Genomic DNA, 17,918 nt, shown 5'->3' on the forward strand with positions numbered 1-17,918 from the left:
TGGGTCTGAATACATATGTAAATGTGATATTTTTGTTATTTCTTTTTAATTACTTTGCAAAATTTTCTAAACACCTGTTTTTGCTTTTTTTTATTATGGGGTATTGTGTGTGTGTAAAAAAAAAAAGAATTTAATCAATTTAAAAATAAGACTGTAATGTAACAAAATGTGGAAAAGATGAAGCGGTCTGTATACTTTCTGAATGCACTGTACACTGCTGAGGCAAACAACTAATCACTAGCATCCAGTCTGAGAAAAAATCTCCCACCATCAGTGGATGGACCATTTGGCCCATCAAGTCTACTGCCATTCAATCATGGCTGATTGATCTTTCGCTCTTAATCCCATTTTCCTGCCTTCTCCCCATAAACCATGACACATGTACTAATCAAGAATCTATTTCTGCCTTGAAAATATCCATTGACTTGGCCACTGCCTTCTGTGGCAATGAATTCCACAGATTGAGCACCCTCTGATTAAAGAAATTCCTCCTCATCTCCTTCCTAAAATAACATCCTTTAATTTTGAGGCTATGCCGTCTAGTCCCAGACACTCCCACTCGTGGAAACCCTCCCCACATCCACTCTATCCAGGCCCTTCGCTATTCGGCAAATTTCATTGAGGTCTCAACAGCGAGTAGAGGCCCAACACCGTCAAATACTCATCATATGTCAACCTACACATTCCTGGGATCATTCTCGTAAACCTCCTCTATTCACTCTCCAGTGCCAGCACATCCGTCCTCGGATATGGTGCCCAAAATTGCTTGCAATACTCCAAATGCGTTCTGACCAGCACCTTGTTAAGGCAGGGTAACATCTCTGTTTTTGTTTTCTAGTCCTCCTGAAATAATTGCTAGCGTTTTGTTCGCCTTCCTTACTACCAATTCGACTTGCAAATGAGCTTTTTGAGAATCCTGCACCAGCACTCCCAAGTCCCTTTGCACTTCCAATTTCTGAATTCTCTCCCCATTTAGAAAATATTCCTACTGTCAAAATGTATGACTTCACAATTTGCTGCACTGTATTCCATCTGCCACTTCCCTGCCTACTCTCCCAACCTGTCGGTCCTTCTGCAAAGTCCCCGCTTTCCCTACATTACCTGCCCCTCCACCTATCTTTGTATCATCTGCAAATGTGGCCACAAAGCATTCAATCCCCTCATCCGAATCATTAATATACAACATGAAGATTAGTGGCCCCAACATTGACCCTTGCGGAACTCCGCTAGTCACTGGCAGCTAACCAGAAAAAGCCCCCTTTATTGCCAATCTTTGCCTTCTGCCATCCAGCCAACCTGCTATCGCTAGTATCTTCCCTTTGATACCATGGGCTCACATCTTCTTTAGCAGCCTCACGTGCGACACCTTATCAAAGGCTTTCTGTAAATCAAAGTAAACAACATTCATTGACTCTCCTTTGTATGTCCTGCTATTAACTTCCTTAAAGTACTCCAACAGATTTGTCAGGCAAGATCTCCTCTTCACAAAACCATGCTGACTTCGGCCTATTTTATCATGAACTTCTAAGTACTCAGAGACCTCATTTGTTATAATGGACTCAAAAATCTTACCAACCACTGAAGTCAGGCTAACCGGCCTAGAGCTTCCACTCTTCTGTTTTGTTCCCTTCATGTATAGCGGGGTAATATTTGCAATTTTCCAATCGTCTGGAACTACTCCTGACTCTGTGATTCTTGAAAGATCACTACTAATGCCTCCACAATCTCTAAAGCCACCTCTTTCAGAACTAGGGTTGCCAACTATCTCACTCCCAAATAAGGGACAAGGTGATGTCACCGCCCCGCGGCCCATGTGATCTCACCAAGCCAGCGGCCACGTGCTCGCGCTCCACCAATGGTGGCCGCTCGGGCCGGGAGGCGGGCTGCGACGCAACCTCCGTTAGGCAGCACCCGGGCCTCCGGACCTACCGTGTCCGGACCTACAGCGTCCGGGCCTACAGCGTCCGGGCCTACAGCGACCGGGCCTACAGCACCCCCCCGGGCCTAATACAGGACAAACCAAATTAGCCCAAAATACAGGATGTTCTGGCTAATACGAACAGTTGGCAACCCTATTCAGACCCCCTGGGGTGCAGTCCATCCGGTCCAGGTGACATATCCACCTTCAGATCTCAGCTTCCAAGCACCTCTCCTTAGTGATAGCCACTCCACTAACTTTCACCCCCTGACTCTCTTGGCAGGTGTCTTCTATTGTGAAGACTGATGCAAAAAAGTTATTCAATCCTCTGCCATTTCTTTATTCCACATTATCACTTCTCCAGGACTTCACCCATTGATTCTTCTTTGCGTTTCTTCTTCACCCTTTGCTTCACTTCATTCTTTGCTTCTTACCATAAAGCCAATTGCTATCACTCCCTGGATCCCATGTGATCTAACCTTTCAGAGCAGCCTATTGTGCAGAAGCCAAGTAGTCCACGATTTGTTCAGATTAATGATTACTGTGAAAAATAACACATTATTTCATACATTTCATAGAATAGCTATGAAGTGGCACGGTGGTGAAATGGTAGAGTTGCTGCTTTACAGTGCCAGAGACCCAGGTTCGATCCTGACTACGGTGCTATCTGAAAAGAGTTTGTACATTCTCTGTGACCGCATGAGTTTTCTCCAGGTGGTCCGGTTTCCTCTCACGCTCCAAAGACGTACAGATTTGTAGGCTAATTAGCTTCAATAAAACTGTAAATTGTCCGTAGCGTGTGTATGATAGTGTTAGTGTGTGGGGATCACTGGTTGGCGTGGACTTGGTGGGCCGAAGGGCCTGTTTTCGCGCTGTCTCTAAGCTAAACTAAACTGTGAAACTTGCAAGGAAAAAAAGTTTCTTGAACAACAATAGAATTTTTCAATTTTTTTTAGATTTAAACATCAGCTAAATATATCCACATGCACATCTCTAACTGTATGTCTATATATAAATACATAGACTGCTCTCTGCCCTTTGTAAAACAGGAGATATTTATGAACTCTTGCAATTGTCTGAGTGAATAAAATGCCTGGCTCAGGTTAACCAATGATAGTTGTGAATCCCACTGCACGCAGAGCGATTACTCCTGCTCTCTCTCACTGCAGTGGCAGGTTTATGCATGCAGCAAGGTTCCTCAGGCCTGTCTGGAAGTGAGCTGTGGTCTGCAGACTGCAGCAGCCACTGTACAGTTGCCTAGATGTTCATCTGTACCATATTTAGAGTGTTAAAATGTTGTAGCACAACATCTTACTGCTTTTTTAAAATATCAGAAAAATGTTGCACAATGATAGTACTGGGCAACAGCATGGAAACAGGCACTTTGGTCCATTGACTCCATGACTGAGCCCCATACATTAGCACGATCCTATACACACACACTAGGGACAATTTACAATTTTTACCGAAGACAATCTACCCTACAAACCTATATGTCTTTGGAGTGCGGGAGGAAACCAGAATACCCCGAGAAAATCCATGCAGCTCACAGGAGGAACGTACAAACTCTATAAAGCACAGCACCCGTAGTCAGAATCGAACCCGGGTGTCTGGCGCTGTAAGGCAGCAAGTCTATCACTGCGCCACCATGCCGCCCTTGTCTTATATTGTATATATTATCTTCTAGTTTCAATAACAGTGGTCCTATTGAAAAGCTTCAATCAGATTTCTCCAGTAATCTATATACTAAAACTCTAATTTGTTCACTTGTTCCTGAACTACAGCTAAAACGGTACACAATAGTGTGACAATTTTAGGCCCACCTTACTCGCCGTCATTTTGCGGTCCTATGGAAGAAGTTTCATTGAAATCGGTATTATATTTTTAATGTTATTCACATTTTAAAGTATAAAAAAACGCGCATGCGCAGTTGGGGCTCTGTTGATCTGGTACTTACGTAAGATGACCACCGCATCCACGCGTGCGCAGAACTAACGCGTCTGCACCTGCGCAGTTGCGCAGGTTACCTGGTCACGTCCAGACCCAGGCTCCGGCTGCTTCCCCCGGCACCAGGCCTGGCTCTCCCGCCCCCAAGAAACAGGTGGCCGAGTCAGGCCTGGTGCCAGGGGAAGTAGATAGAGCCCGGGCCTGGACATGACTGGGTAACCGTGAGCCTGAGGTGGGCTCAGGGTAAAGGTGACAGCAGCGGCGGTGAGGCCGGGCTATGGTGGAGGTGGAGGCTGAGGCCTGGCACCTGGCCTGCCCTCGACTCTCCCATCCCCCTTCCTCTCCGCGGCCGGCTCAGCGCCTTCCCCATCCAGCGGCTCAGCAACAGTGGGAGATCCGCCGCTGTCTTACAAGGAGTGGGGGAGGGCGGAGTGGGGGAGGAGAGGGTGCTGCACCAATGCAGGAGAGTCAACCCTAGGGGGGAGGAGGGTGAGGGAGGGGGGTAGGGAAGTAGGAGGGGGAGGGAGTGGGAGAGGGAGAGGGGGGAGGGGGGGGAGGAGAGAGTGGGGGAGGAGAGAGTGGGGGAGGAGAGAGTGGGGGAGGAGAGAGTGGGGGAGGAGAGAGTGGGGGAGGAGAGAGTGGGGGAGGAGAGAGTGGGGGAGGAGAGGGTGCTACACCAATCCAAGAGTGGTTTGGGCCCAATAGGTCCACTTGGTCTTGTGTGCCATAAAACTGAGAGGTCAGGAACCAGTTCATAATGACACAAATGATTAGCATCACTGCATTCTTCAGCTGCCTTAGAGTGTTACTTGCCTCACTGAGGCTGCATTGCTGATCCCATGGGTAGGGGAATATGCTGCTGTGCTTACTGAGAAAGATCACATTGCTTTTGGTTATTGTGACAAATATCGTCCAGCAGCACAGCCAGGAGTTCTATGAACAGACATGACTGCAGCCTATATAGTGTATGCCTGCACCTCGGGGAAGCTTGCAATGCAAGAAATTGCATTCTGCATTCTCCTGTGGGCTGCCGGGTAGTAATGAGATGTGGTCTCATCGGGCAGAGGATCAGTGACTTCCCTCATCCAGCTGTGAGCAGCTATCTGTAAAATGTGGTGGTATTTACATCGCTCTGGCGTAGAATGAGCCTGCGGCTGGCAGATTGAATGAATTTGAAGCCCAGTTAGAGAGCAGCGCATGCTCGTGGTCCCAGATGTGGTTGAGGACCATTTGGTGGAAAGGTAGCTTGAGCAGAAATGCTCCTCCAAGAAATTCAGTTTACAGCAATTTCTGGATGGATAACCTGTTAGGAGTTGACCCGTGTGCTGACTGTGATGTGGTTCCTGCGGGCTTCTGCTGTGGCTGGTCATCCATAAAGAGGAGTGTGAGGTTTAGGCAAGTGGACATAGGAAGGCAAGATTTGGTGAAAACAAAGCTTGTGACAATGGGAGGAATAGTCAGTCCTTAGTGTGAGCAGCATGCAATGAGAGCGGAGAGTGTGTATCATGACTCTGATCCTTGCTGGAGTGTGATTAGTGTGCAGCGTGAGCCGTGGGTGTGTAGTGTGTTGTATAGCAATCTGATTGTGATTCCAGCTGTAGTGTGCGCAGTGTGTAGAATAAGCTGTTAGCATGGAGTGTGTCCTACAGCAATCTGACTGTGACTCCAGGTGTAATGTGTTTGGCTCTTTAAGTAAACCCTGTGTTGGTAAAATTCCCAACCACAGCGAGTGAAGGAACCATCATTATTCAGATCAAACTTGGTTGGAAAGATCACCAATGAATTTTGCATATTATACTCCTCTGGACATAATGAAGGTATGTTGTTTTTAGTGGAAAACAATGATATAGAGATAGAAAATATAAAAATGGAATGTAAGTTATGGGCTTACGACACCCTGAAATGTGTCCAAAATTGTTTCATGCAGTGTCAATTTTACTTTCAACTCTGCAGTGCTGTTGCTTCCAGATATTTGCGCCGTCCTGTGTTTGCCATTCTTCGATCAAGAAGGATCATGTTAATGATTTTGAAATGCACATTGTGAAATTGCAATTTCACATAAAACTGACTTATCTTTACAATAAACCAGGGTTGTATTTACAAGCAACAAGAGATCGATGTTAAAAACATCACTTGTTTGTAAGTAACATCGGTAAATCTTCTTTCTGAACAGTATTTTCCTGCTATCTCCAAAATATCCCTTTGTTCTATGATTCTTGTTAAATGGCAATTCTTCTACTCCTGTCTTCATTTCATCTAGCTGTCTCTGATCATTTAATTGATTTGCCATTAAAGATGGAATGCTCATTGTAACTCATAATATGTGGCATTTCCAAATGTGTCCTAGAAAACCATGCCATGCATCTGTCCCAATTTATTTGGTGATTATATTTTAAAGTTATTCTTAGTTATTGTTCAACATGTAACATTCTTCTGTGGACATACAGGAGAATCATTGGATTTCCAATAATTTTGAGAAATAGAAGAGGAAATAGCTGTGTCTTAAAGGGCATGGTCTACTATCTTAAACATTATGGAACATAATTTTATTTATAATACATGGAAGTTAAACAAACATTTTAAATATCAGATTGTTACATTGGAAATTACATAGTGGCAGGAAATGTTGGGCCAAAGAGCTTGTTTCTGTGGGGCAAATTTCAATGAGTCTTTGAAAATACCAGATTCGATCTCACTTCCTTTACAGGAAATGTTTTTACTCATTTGCACTCCAATAAACAAGAGTTTTTCGGTTGAAAAATGTTATTAGGAAGGGATTTTTCTCACTAGACCATGGAGTTCTGTTTCTCAATTTCACTGTCCATGGTTTTTCATCAAGCTGTCGTTTTCATGCAGAACATTTCCCTTCTGTTGTCATGTGCCCAGATGCTGTTAGTTTAGGAAGTCATGGGTTTACTCTTAAAAGTTGAAGCACACCACAAGAGGTCAAAAGGGCATCAGAAAGAGCTGTTCAAAGTTATGAAGAGCTTTCATGAGATAAATAAGGGGAACCTGCTTTCTTTGGGCAGTAGGTGAAGATGAGGACATACCCTTGAGGTCAGAGGCAGCAGAGAGAGAAGGGAGACTGACTAGTGAGAACTCATGAGGCAGCGACCTGCATATTAATTGAACAGGAGGCTGCGTCGAGACCTGCAGTCAGCAGTGGCCCCAAGGATAGAAGGATCTACCTGTGAGAGTGCACCACCTCGCAGAGACTAGCAGCAGCATTGCAGGTGACAGCACCATTCAAAAATCGGTAAATAGGTCCAGGTGAGAAAAACAGCTTATTAATTTGAGTGAAAGACAGTATGATTAAAAGTGTGATGGATATTCGTCGATTTAAAGGGGTACCTAGGAGTCGAATTGAAAAGTGGACACAAAATGTTGGAGTAACTCAGCGGGACAGGCAGCATCTCTGGAGAGAAGGAATGGGTGACGTTTCAGGTGGAGACTCTGTCGAATTGAAAGTGCCGCAGGTTGGACCAGCTTGAGTGTCGGTATTTGGATCTTGAGCACCAGCTGTGTCCAGGAGGCTGAGTTACATGGATAATGTTAATGTAGAGGTGCTCTCCCCACAACACAAGGAAATGCAGTTCGAGAGCAAATAGGAGACCACCAAGCAGAGGAAAGGAGGCAGGTAGGTAGTTAGGAAAGCGTCAAAGTGCATCTCACTTCACACAGTTTTTCCGCAGTTTGAAAAACTACGAGGTGAGTGTGACTCTGAGGGGTGCTGCCAGAGGCAGGTTTAGTGCACTCCGGCTGGCTATGCTGCACAAGGAGCGACAAGTAGGAATCTACAGGTAATAGTGTTGTGTAACTTGATCCTGAGGGGGATTGATATGTGGAGATGCCGGGTCAAAGTAGTTTCTGGGCATTCATAATGGGGAGGATAAATAATCAGAAAGCGTGACTCACATTGAAACAAACGAAACATGTACAATGAGGGATGAGGTACTGCAACTTGAAGTTTGGGAGCAAGGTATCAGATTTTTAAAAAAGATTACAATCTCTGGATTGTATCTGCAGTTATGCACTCGCGAGTACAGGAATAGGAAGATTGATCGGATGAATGCAAAGATGATGCAGGGAGGAAGGCTTAAGATTTCTGGAACAATCAATTGTTTCTGGAGGTAGGACGTACAGACATCAGAAAGCTTGCAACTGAACGTGTCCCATATCCGGGAGAGGGAGAGGGAGCTTGCTCAAAGTCCGGGGAAGGGTTTAAACTAACTAAGGAGGGAAGTGTGGCACAGGGTAGGAACAGACTGAGGAACTGAGAAAAATAGAACAAAAACTAAGCTTCCAGGTGCATGGGAGGAATTTAAAGTTTGTTTGATGCAATGTGTCTGATAAATAAGTTTCATTAACTGAGGGCAGTGATTAAGATAGGAGAATATGATGCTTTGATGGAGATGTTGTTGAAAGATGGGCGGGGCTGGCAACATAAAGTTTCAGGGTGTAAAATCTTCAGGAAGAGGGGTGAGGAGGGTGGAATGTAAAAACAGGAGGAGCATTGCAATATTATTCAATTGGTTCAATAAATTAGATAAATAAAGACAGAGAACTTCTCAGAAGGGCCTCAGAAAAAGGTCATGTGGGTGGAGCTTAGAAACAAAAGGGGGTGATCATCTTGTTGTAAGTGTAGTATTGGAAGACACACAGTCAGTTAAGCAAATCCCACAAAGGTGCACAAGCAATAGGATTATAATAGTTGGAAGTTTCAAATGTCCAGGCATCAGCTGGGATCACCTATGTGAAGGCCCCAAGGGGACAGAATTCTTCAGGTGCATTCAACAGAAATGTTTGGGTCAGTCCTTCCAGAGAAGGGATGGTACTGGATCTAATCTTTGGGAATCTGGTTGTGCAAATAGAAAGAGTGTTTAGAGTTACAGTGTTATTGGGAGAATGTTTCAGATAGAGTAACTATAACTGTGGGTTTTAGGTCTGTTATGTGGAACGACAGCATTAGATTAATGATCTGAATCGGGGTGAGGTGGATTTCAGTGTAACATGACAGGGCCTGGCAGAAGCAGACTGGTAGCAGGTACTTGTGGCAACCCTACCGGCAGCTAGTGGGAGACATTCAAAAATGAAATAGTGAGATTCAAGAGCAGCATATTCCCACATGGTGAAGGATCGAAGGAACCCTGGTTGGTCCAGGATATCAATAAAGAGAAAATAGTAGGATATGAAGTTTAAAAACGGATGCAATCAAAGAAGTGTATAGAATGTGTAGGAAGGATGCTGGTTTAAATCAAAGATAGACATAAAATGCTAGAATAACTCAGTGGAACAGGCAGCTTTTTTGGGAAGAGGGAATGGGTCAAGACCCTTCTGCTGAGGAACCCTTCTTCAGACTGAGGACAGAGAAAAGTGCAAAATGAGATAGGGATGGGACAAACTCTGGCAAGTGATTGGTGGATACAGATCAGGGGGATTTTTGATTGGCAGATGGGTGCCACAGTGAAGTCACATGCAAGATTCTGGTACTTATTCACAAAATGCTGGAGTAACTCAGCAGGTCAGGCAGCATCTCAGGAGAGAAGGAATGGGTGACGTTTCGGGTCGAGACCCTTCTTCAGACTGATGACGGGGGCGAGACAAAGGAAAGATATAGGTGGAGACAGGAAGACAGTGAGAGATCTGAGAAGGGGGAGGGGAAGGGAGGGACAGAGGAACTATCTAAAGTTGGAGAAGTCGATGTTCATACCACTGGGCTGCAAGCTGCCCAGGCGAAATATGAGGTGCTGTTCCTCCAATTTCCGGTGGGCCTCACTATGGCACTGGAGGAGGCCCATGACAGAAAGGTCAGACTGGGAATGGGAGAGGGAGTTGAAGTGCTCAGCCACCGGGAGATCAGGTTGGTTAAGGCGGACTTAGTGAAGGTGTTGGGCGAAGCGATCACCGAGCCTGCATTTGGTTTCGCCGATGTAAAGAAGTTGACATCTAGAGCAGTGGATGCAATAGATGAGGTTGGAGGAGGTGCAGGTGAACCTCTGTCTCACCTGGAAAGGCTGTTTGGGTCCTTGGATGGAGTTGAGGGGGGAGGTAAAGGGACAGGTGTTGCATCTCCTGTGGTTGCAGGGGAAAGTGCCCAGGGATGGGGTGGTTTGGGTAGGAGGGGACGAGTGGACCAGGGAGTTACGGAGGGAATGGTCTCTGCGGAACGCAGAAAGGGGAGGGGATGGGAAGATATGGCCAGTAGTGGGGTCCCGTTGTAGGTCACGGAAATGTTGGCGGATGATTTGTTGGATACGCTGGCTGGTGGGGTGAAAGGTGAGAACGAGGGGGATTATATTCAGATTCTGGTACGGTAGCCATAACCCAATAGTTTGAACATAGAATCCCCAATTGTAGGAAACAAACCTTCCCGCATTTTTCTTCACTTCTTCCCCCCTCTCTCTTTCCTGTAGCTAAACTTACCCAACCCACTGCCCACCCAATTCTCCCTCAATCCCACCCCCTTCCCTTCCCACCCATATCCTTTCCTCTGGCTTTACATTTCAATTCTCTTTCATTCCCCTTCTCTCCATATCTAACATCCTTTCGTCTCTGTTTTATCATGTTTTGTGACCCTTCTGTCCCCTTTTCATCTCTGGGCTGTGTCCACCTATCTGTCAGTCAAAACACCCTTACCTGTTTCCACCTATGACTTGCTAACATTGTTCTGCCTTGGTATCTTAGTAGATACATCCAATTATCACTAAAGGTGGCAGCAGAGGCCTAAAGGGTGCAAAGAAAGCATATGGAATATAATAACGGCATAGCTGGACTACAGTGTGCAGTGTCGATTGCCATACCAATGGAGATGAAGGTTCCGACGAAGGTATACAAAGTTATGTACGGCCTCTATTGAGTGGATAGTAAGAAACATTTCCCCATAACAAGACTGGCTATAACCAGAAAGCAAAGGGTTGGATTTTAGAGGAATTGAGGAAGAGTCTCTTCACCCAGAAGATGTATGAAATCTGGATTCCCATTGCATAAAGGGATGGGGAAGACAGATACATTTTATATATTTAAGTAATATCGAGACACGCACTTGAAACATCATAGCATAAAGTACTTGGGTCGAGTGCTGGGAAATAGATGTGCTTTATTTACTGTAGGTGTGAAGGCCAGGTCAGCACAACCACAGTGAGCAGAAGGGCATGTTTCTGTGCTGTGTGATACCATGGCTCTCTCACATTGGATTAAGGCTTTTATATTTAGAAAACGGGGCTTCCCCTCCTCCATTATAGATGAGGCTCTCACTAGGGTATCTTCTACATCCCGCAGCTCCGCTCTTGCTCCCCATCCCCCCACTCGCAACAAGGACAGGATCCCCCTCATTCTCACCTTCCACCCCACCAGCCAGCGGATCCAACATATCATCCACCAACATTTCCGTCACCTACAACAGGTGTCCGTCACCACTGGCCATATCTTCCCATCCCCTCCCCTCTCTGCGTTCCGCAGAGACCGTTCCCTCCGCAACTCCCTGGTCCACTCGTCCCTTCCTACCCAAACCACCCTAACCCCGGGCACTTTCCCTTGCAACCGCACGAGATGCAACACCTGTCCCTTTACCTCCCCCCTCAACTCCATCAAAGGACCCAAACAGTCTTTCCAGGTGAGACAGAGCTTCACCTGCACCTCCTCCAACCTCATCTATTGCATCCGCTGCTCTAGATGTCAACTTATCTATATCGGCGAAACCAAGCGCAGGCTCGGCGATCGCTTCGCTGAACACCTGCGCTCGGTCCGCATTAACGCAACTGATCTCCCGGTGGCCCAGCACTTTAACTCCCCCTCCCATTCCCAGTCTGACCTCTCTGTCATGGGCCTCCTCCAATGCCATAGTGAGGCCCGCCGGAAATTGGAGGAGCAGCACCTCATATTTCGCCTGGGCAGTTTGCAGCCCGGTGGTATGAACGTCGACCTCTCCAACTTCAGATAGCTCCTCTGTCCCTCCCTTCCCCTCCTCCTTCCCAGATCTCCCTCTATCTTCCTGTCTCCACCTATATCCTTCCTTTGTCCCACCCCCGACATCAGTCTGAAGAAGGGTCTCGACCCGAAACGTCACCCATTCCTTCTCTCCCGAGATGCTGCCTGACCTGCTGAGTTACTCCAGCATTTTGTGAATAAATCGATTTGTACCAGCATCTGCAGTTATTTTCTTATAATTCTTTTATATTAGACTGCTTGTTTGATTTTGAAGATCCTTCTATAAACCACAATGAAAATGGAAACACTAAAAGCAGGTGAATAAATCATTGTAAAGCACATTATGAAAAGTTTGGTAAGAAGCAAAGGAAATGGGAAGACTTACAATGTAATGCTAGCACAGGTCTGACATGCTGAATGACCTTGTTTGGGTTGTAAAATACACGATTCTGTAAAGGGAAATACACCTTTTTACATGGTATAAACTCTGATTATTGTTGTGTTCACTTTGATTTATTAATTAGCAATGAACAATAAATTTATGATCTTTTGGTGCATCACAAATTACTCTTAAACATTTTAAGTGAAAACAGGAAGTCAGCATTTACCAACAAACTGAGTTGCAATATCAGTGCATGACCACACCCTTTTAAATGTGGACAAATGTGTTATTTTTGCAAGAAAGCTTAGCCAGCAAGAAATTATAGCTGCTCTAATGGTGTATATGATGATCATTGGTCCGATCATAAAGAAAAGGACTGTTAACACCTTATACAGCTCATGGTTTGAAACTCAAAAGAATTTTACAGGAAATTAAACACATTTAAAACAAGTGGACAAAATCAGCAGTTTCCTCTGCGATTTGCTCTTCATTAGTGTGTGTGTGTGCCTGTTTATTTCAGCTTGGGAATGGAATGGTATTTGGTCATTTGGTATCTCCTGGTCAGATGAGGGTGGAATCACTCCACTGCTTATTTCTCTCTAAACTGAAATAGTAATTGTGCGAATGTTCGAACAAGATACAATAATTACACAGAAGCCAAGAGAAGCAGACTTTGCAATCAGGATGTGGCTTCAGAGACAATCGAGCCCAGTGTGCTATTTCAGTAATGGATTTGTGATAAGGTCATTTCCTTAATGCCTAAAATGAGGAAGTAGTAAGTAGAAAGGAGAAAATATAGCGTCCTCTCTCTGCCAAAATCTTGCAGTTACCCAAAATACAAGTTTGAATTTGTATCTTACATAAATCCAAAAAATGGACTTTATTTGGTCGCACACAAATCATTCTCTTATTTCATTCCTGCCTTTGGGAAGAGGGTATAGGAGCCTGAAAGAGGGTATAGGAGCCTGACAACGGTAACATCCAGGTTTAGGATCTGCTTGTTCTCAATTAAACACTAGGAACCCCAACTAAACTCTGAACTAAAAGCTGCTTTGGTTACACTTGGGACTTGGGCGCACTGTACTTGTCTTTGCGTTATATTGTTAGTTCGTTTTTATAAATTGAACTTATTTTTGTTGTTTATTATGTTGTCTACTGAATAACATGTTTACAGATCTGTTGCACTGCTGGAAGTAAGAACTTAATTGTTCCGTTTTGGGATATCTATATACTAAAACTCTCGTTTGTTTGTTTGTTTGTTCCTGAACTACAGCCAAAACGGTGCACGATAGCACGACAATTTTAGGCCCATCTTACCTACCGTCGTCCCTTTGGTGCTAATGGAAGATGTTTCATTGACATCGGAGTTATATTTTTAAAGTGATTCACATTTTAAAGTTTAAATCTATCTCGTAGGGAGGGAGGGCGGGAGGGAGAGGGGTGAAGGGAGGGGGGTCGGGAGAGGGGGAGAGGGGAGGGGGAGAGGGGAGAGGGGAGGGGGAGAGGGAAGGGTGCTGCACCAATACAGGAGAGGTTTTGGGCCCAACTGATCCACTTGGTCTAGTACGACAATAAAACACTCTTGACTCTCTCTCTTGACTCTTGTCAATTTCCTCGGATACAGTTTATAAACTAAGCCAAAGTCATAGGGCAAAGGTGTTTTTATTGTCTCATGTGCAAATGCACAGTGTAATATTTTTCTTACATACTGTCCAGTAAAGAATAAGCATACCTAGGCACATCCTCGATTAGTAAAGTGTACAAAAATCGTCTACTGAGCCAGCATGCAAGAGGTGGCAAGGTTATGGCGCCATTTTCAAAGTCCAGTCCATGCTCGCGGTCTGATGAGCATTTCCCAGTCCAGGCAAGCCCCAGGCTGTTGCGGGCCTCCTGCCATCACCTTCCTTGGACGTGTGGCTCGACCAGTGAACCGACGTCCCTCTCGCCTTTGTGCCCCGGGGGTGCCTCTCGCAGCGGACCTTGAGTGTGCAGTAGACTAGTCCCTGCTTCGCTCTCCTACCGACCTTGCTCCTGGAGAACATGGATGGGTGACGTTTCGGTTCGGGACCTTCCGACTGAAACATCATTTATCCATGTTCTCCAGGGATGCTGCCTGACCCAGTCAAGAGTGTTTATTTGTCATCAGCACCAGATATGAACCAGAATAATGAATTTCCTACCTGCTGCAACTCCACAGGCACAGGAGAAGCAACATCAACAAAAAAAAAGTTATCCTATGCTGCACGCTCATAAACAAAGGAGACTGAAGAAAGTGGGGGACATTGCCTGGTCCATCACTGGTACCGGCCTCCTGACCACTGAAGGGAACTGTAGAAAGCATTGACGCAAGAATGAAGCTAATATCTTCAAAGATTCACATCACCCGGGCCACAATCTCCAATTGCTGCAACCATCAGAGAGAAGGTGCAGGACTCTGAGTACTCTTATCTCCAGGATCATGGATAGCTTCATCCCATCAACCCTCGGGTTCTGGACCCACCCTGCACAATCCAAACCCCAACCTTACCTCGCAGACCACTACAGACTTTGCACTACAATGGTTGCTCTACCTACTTCGCTGTTTGCACCATAATGCTCCAGTTTACCCAAGAATTAAGTTAATAATTCAATCATATGCTCTCCATTGGACATTTATCAAAGTCACCACAAACATGCATATTTTGTGGTGGTTTTATACTCTGTGGTTCCTTCTGGTATTGTAATGATCTACTGCCAACAGGAACCTGAGTGGTCTCTAGAGACCAGGTTCAATTTTGCAGATCTTCACAGAGATGCAGATCTGAAATCTAAAGTCATTGTGTCCTGGGCCTGGTCAAAACATTTGTTGAGTAACAATGCGATTGATGTGGACCTCACAGCAATTCATTCGTATCAACATAAGAACTGAGAGGCAATATTCATTCTCACAGAGGTAGGCCATAAAGTCCCTTGGTGAAGATTATAGTGACCATAATTTGGAGTGGTTGGTAATATGTCTGAAAGGAAATATGAAAAAATATACTTATAGCTTAACTTGTAGTTTGTACGTTTCTCTGTGACCGCGTGGGTTTCCTCCGGGTGCTCCAGTTTCCTACCTCATTCCAAATACTTGTAGGTGTGATAGCAGAATCAGGGGTTGTGGGGAGAAGGCAGGAACGGGGTACTGATTGTGGATGATCAGCCATGACCACATTGAATGGCGGTGCTGGCTCGAAGGGCCGAATGGCCTACTCCTGCACCTATTGTCTATTGTTAATTGGCTTCAATAAAATTGTGAATTGTCCCTAGTGTGTGTAGGATAGTGTTAGTGCGCGGGATGGTCCAATGACAGCATGGAGTCGATGGGGCACAGAGCCGGCATTCTTGCTGTAACTCGAAAGTGTAAAGTCCATTGCCAAACAAAACTAGCATTGCCTTCTGCACTGAAAGTTCATCACCGCACAGAACTTAGGAACTACAAGACACTCTGTCTATCACAACTGATAATGGAGGCATCAGTCAACCTGCACGCACTCGTGGCTTCAAGAAAGTAATTGACCCTGTGTTTATTTCAATGTACCTTTCAAAAAGGAGCCCAAAGAGCCCAATAGCTCTTAGGACTAACGGAATCAAGGGATATGGGGGAAAAGCTGGAACGGGGTACTGATTTTGGATGATCAGCCATGATCATATTGAATGGCGGTGCTGGCTTGAAGGGCCGAATGACCTAATCATTCATCAGACATCAGAAATGACTCCTAAATCATCAGAAGTCACAAATACATTTAGCAAAGGCCATTGAAGTTGGATCATGATGATGTTGAAAATGGATTGTAATATCTGAGGAAATGTGGAGTGCCCATCCAAATGAGACAGACAAGTAGCTCATCACACAAACTAGACAAAAGCACAAGTTTTTCCCTGAAGAAAGCAGGGAATATTATTATGTGGTGCAGCCAGAGGATGTTAGGGCCACAAAAAAAACATAGAAAGTCTCATATGAGATGTAGCGAAAGGCTAGAAGGAACATTGTAACAATCACAATCACAATCATACTAAAGTATGATTAGCCAAGTATGCTTTGCAACATACGAGGAATTTCATTTTCCATGCAGTCATAACAATAAAAAAGCAACAGGAGACACAAAATACATTTTAACGTGAACATCCACCACAGTGACTCCTCCGCATTTCTCACTGTGATGGAAGGTGAAAAAAGTTCAATCTCTCCCTTCTTTGTCCTCCAGCGGTCGGGGGCCTCTAACCTTCCGTTGATGGGATGATCTTGACTCCCGTAGCTGGCGTAACCCGTAACCCGGTGCAACCATGGATTCTCAATAACTAACATACCTGCCACTTGAACCAGAGACCAGATACATTGGCAAAGATTTGAAACACTGGCAAAAAGATGAGTTTCACACCTTTTCAGGTTTGTCTTGGGTGCACAGGACACTAGATCCAAATCAGCACTTGAAACAACACTAGGAGATGTAGTAAACTGAGGCGGAGAATGATAAAAAAATTCTGGTTGAAAGATATCTTCTCTTCATAAGAAACAAAGTGAAACTATTTCTGAAAATCACGGTAGCGCAGCGGTAGAGTTGCTGCTTTACAGCGAATGCAGCGCCGGAGACTCAGGTTCGATCCTGACTACGGGTGCTGCACTGTAAGGAGTTTGTACGTTCTCCCCGTGACCTGCGTGGGTTTTCTCCGAGATCTTCGGTTTCCTCCCACACTCCAAAGACGTACAGGTATGTAGGTTAATTGGCTGGGTAAATGTAAAAATTGTCCCTAGTGGGTGTAGGATAGTGTTAATGTACGGGGATCGCTGGGCGGCACGGACTTGGAGGGCCGAAAAGGCCTGTTTCCGGCTGTATAGATATGATATGATATGACCATCGCTCATCAACCTTTTCCATCCAGTTAATGGAATATGCTTCAGTGGATAATGCTAATTAATCTTAAATTGTAACTATACTAACGAATAAGTGTCAAATTTTCTTTTAAAATTACAGGAAATGATCAAGTGGTTCCTCCTTCAGTTTGGATTAGCCTTGGTACTCCAAACAAAATGGGCTGGTGAGTGAATGTGAAATTCACATGGATTTGGAAATGTACCTTGAGGAGCAGAAAGTCATGATTTCATTTTTCTGGTGTTCTTTAGGGCCCCAAGCGCTTGGAAATTGTCAATTAAATAATTTTGGAGTGCTTTCATTTCTGGAAACATTGGAAAGGAAAGGAGCTAGTTTTTCTATCGCAAGCGAGCACAGAATGGCAACAGACAGACTACATGTTCAAGGGGTTGATTTTGGTCCCACCTGCCTGCACATGGTCCATATCTCTGCAAACCTGTCCTATCCATGTACCTGTCTACCTTTCTTAAACAATGGGATAGTCCCAGCCTCAACTACCTCCTCTGGCAGCTTGTTCCATACATCCACCACCCTTTGTGTGAAAAAGTTACCCCTCAGAGTCCTATTAAATCTTTTCCCCATCACCTTGAACGTATGTCCTCTGGTCCACGATTCCCCTACTCTGGGCAAGAGACTCTGTGCATCTACACGATCTATTCCTCTCTTGATTTTGTACACCTCTATACGATCCCCCCTCATCCTCCTGCACTCCAAGGATTGGAGACCCAGCCTACTCAACCTCTTCCTAGAGCTCACACCCTCTAGTCCTGGCAACATCCTCATAAATCTTTTCTGAACCCTTTCAAGCTTGACAATATCTTTCATATAGCATGGTGCCCAGAACTGAACACAA

The 17,918-nt window shown here is 45.0% G+C and overlaps 1 protein-coding gene across 2 annotated transcripts in view; it reads left to right on the forward strand.

Moving 5' to 3' along the window:
* itgb2 (integrin, beta 2) overlaps window positions 1-17,918 on the forward strand; it is a 74,830-nt gene that overhangs the window by 11,803 nt on the left and 45,109 nt on the right. The window contains exons 1-2 of one of the 2 annotated variants that reach the window (XM_078403586.1): window positions 16,512-16,581; window positions 17,168-17,231. In XM_078403586.1, coding sequence (XP_078259712.1) covers window positions 16,561-16,581; window positions 17,168-17,231 — 85 coding nt within the window. In that variant the 5' untranslated portion in view covers window positions 16,512-16,560. Of the gene's footprint in view, window positions 1-16,511; window positions 16,582-17,167; window positions 17,232-17,918 lie in introns of those variants that run through there. The other variant, XM_078403587.1, reaches the window with a different exon arrangement.

Source organism: Rhinoraja longicauda, chromosome 8, assembly GCF_053455715.1.
Source record: "Rhinoraja longicauda isolate Sanriku21f chromosome 8, sRhiLon1.1, whole genome shotgun sequence".
NCBI classification, from domain to species: Eukaryota; Metazoa; Chordata; class Chondrichthyes; order Rajiformes; family Arhynchobatidae; genus Rhinoraja; species Rhinoraja longicauda.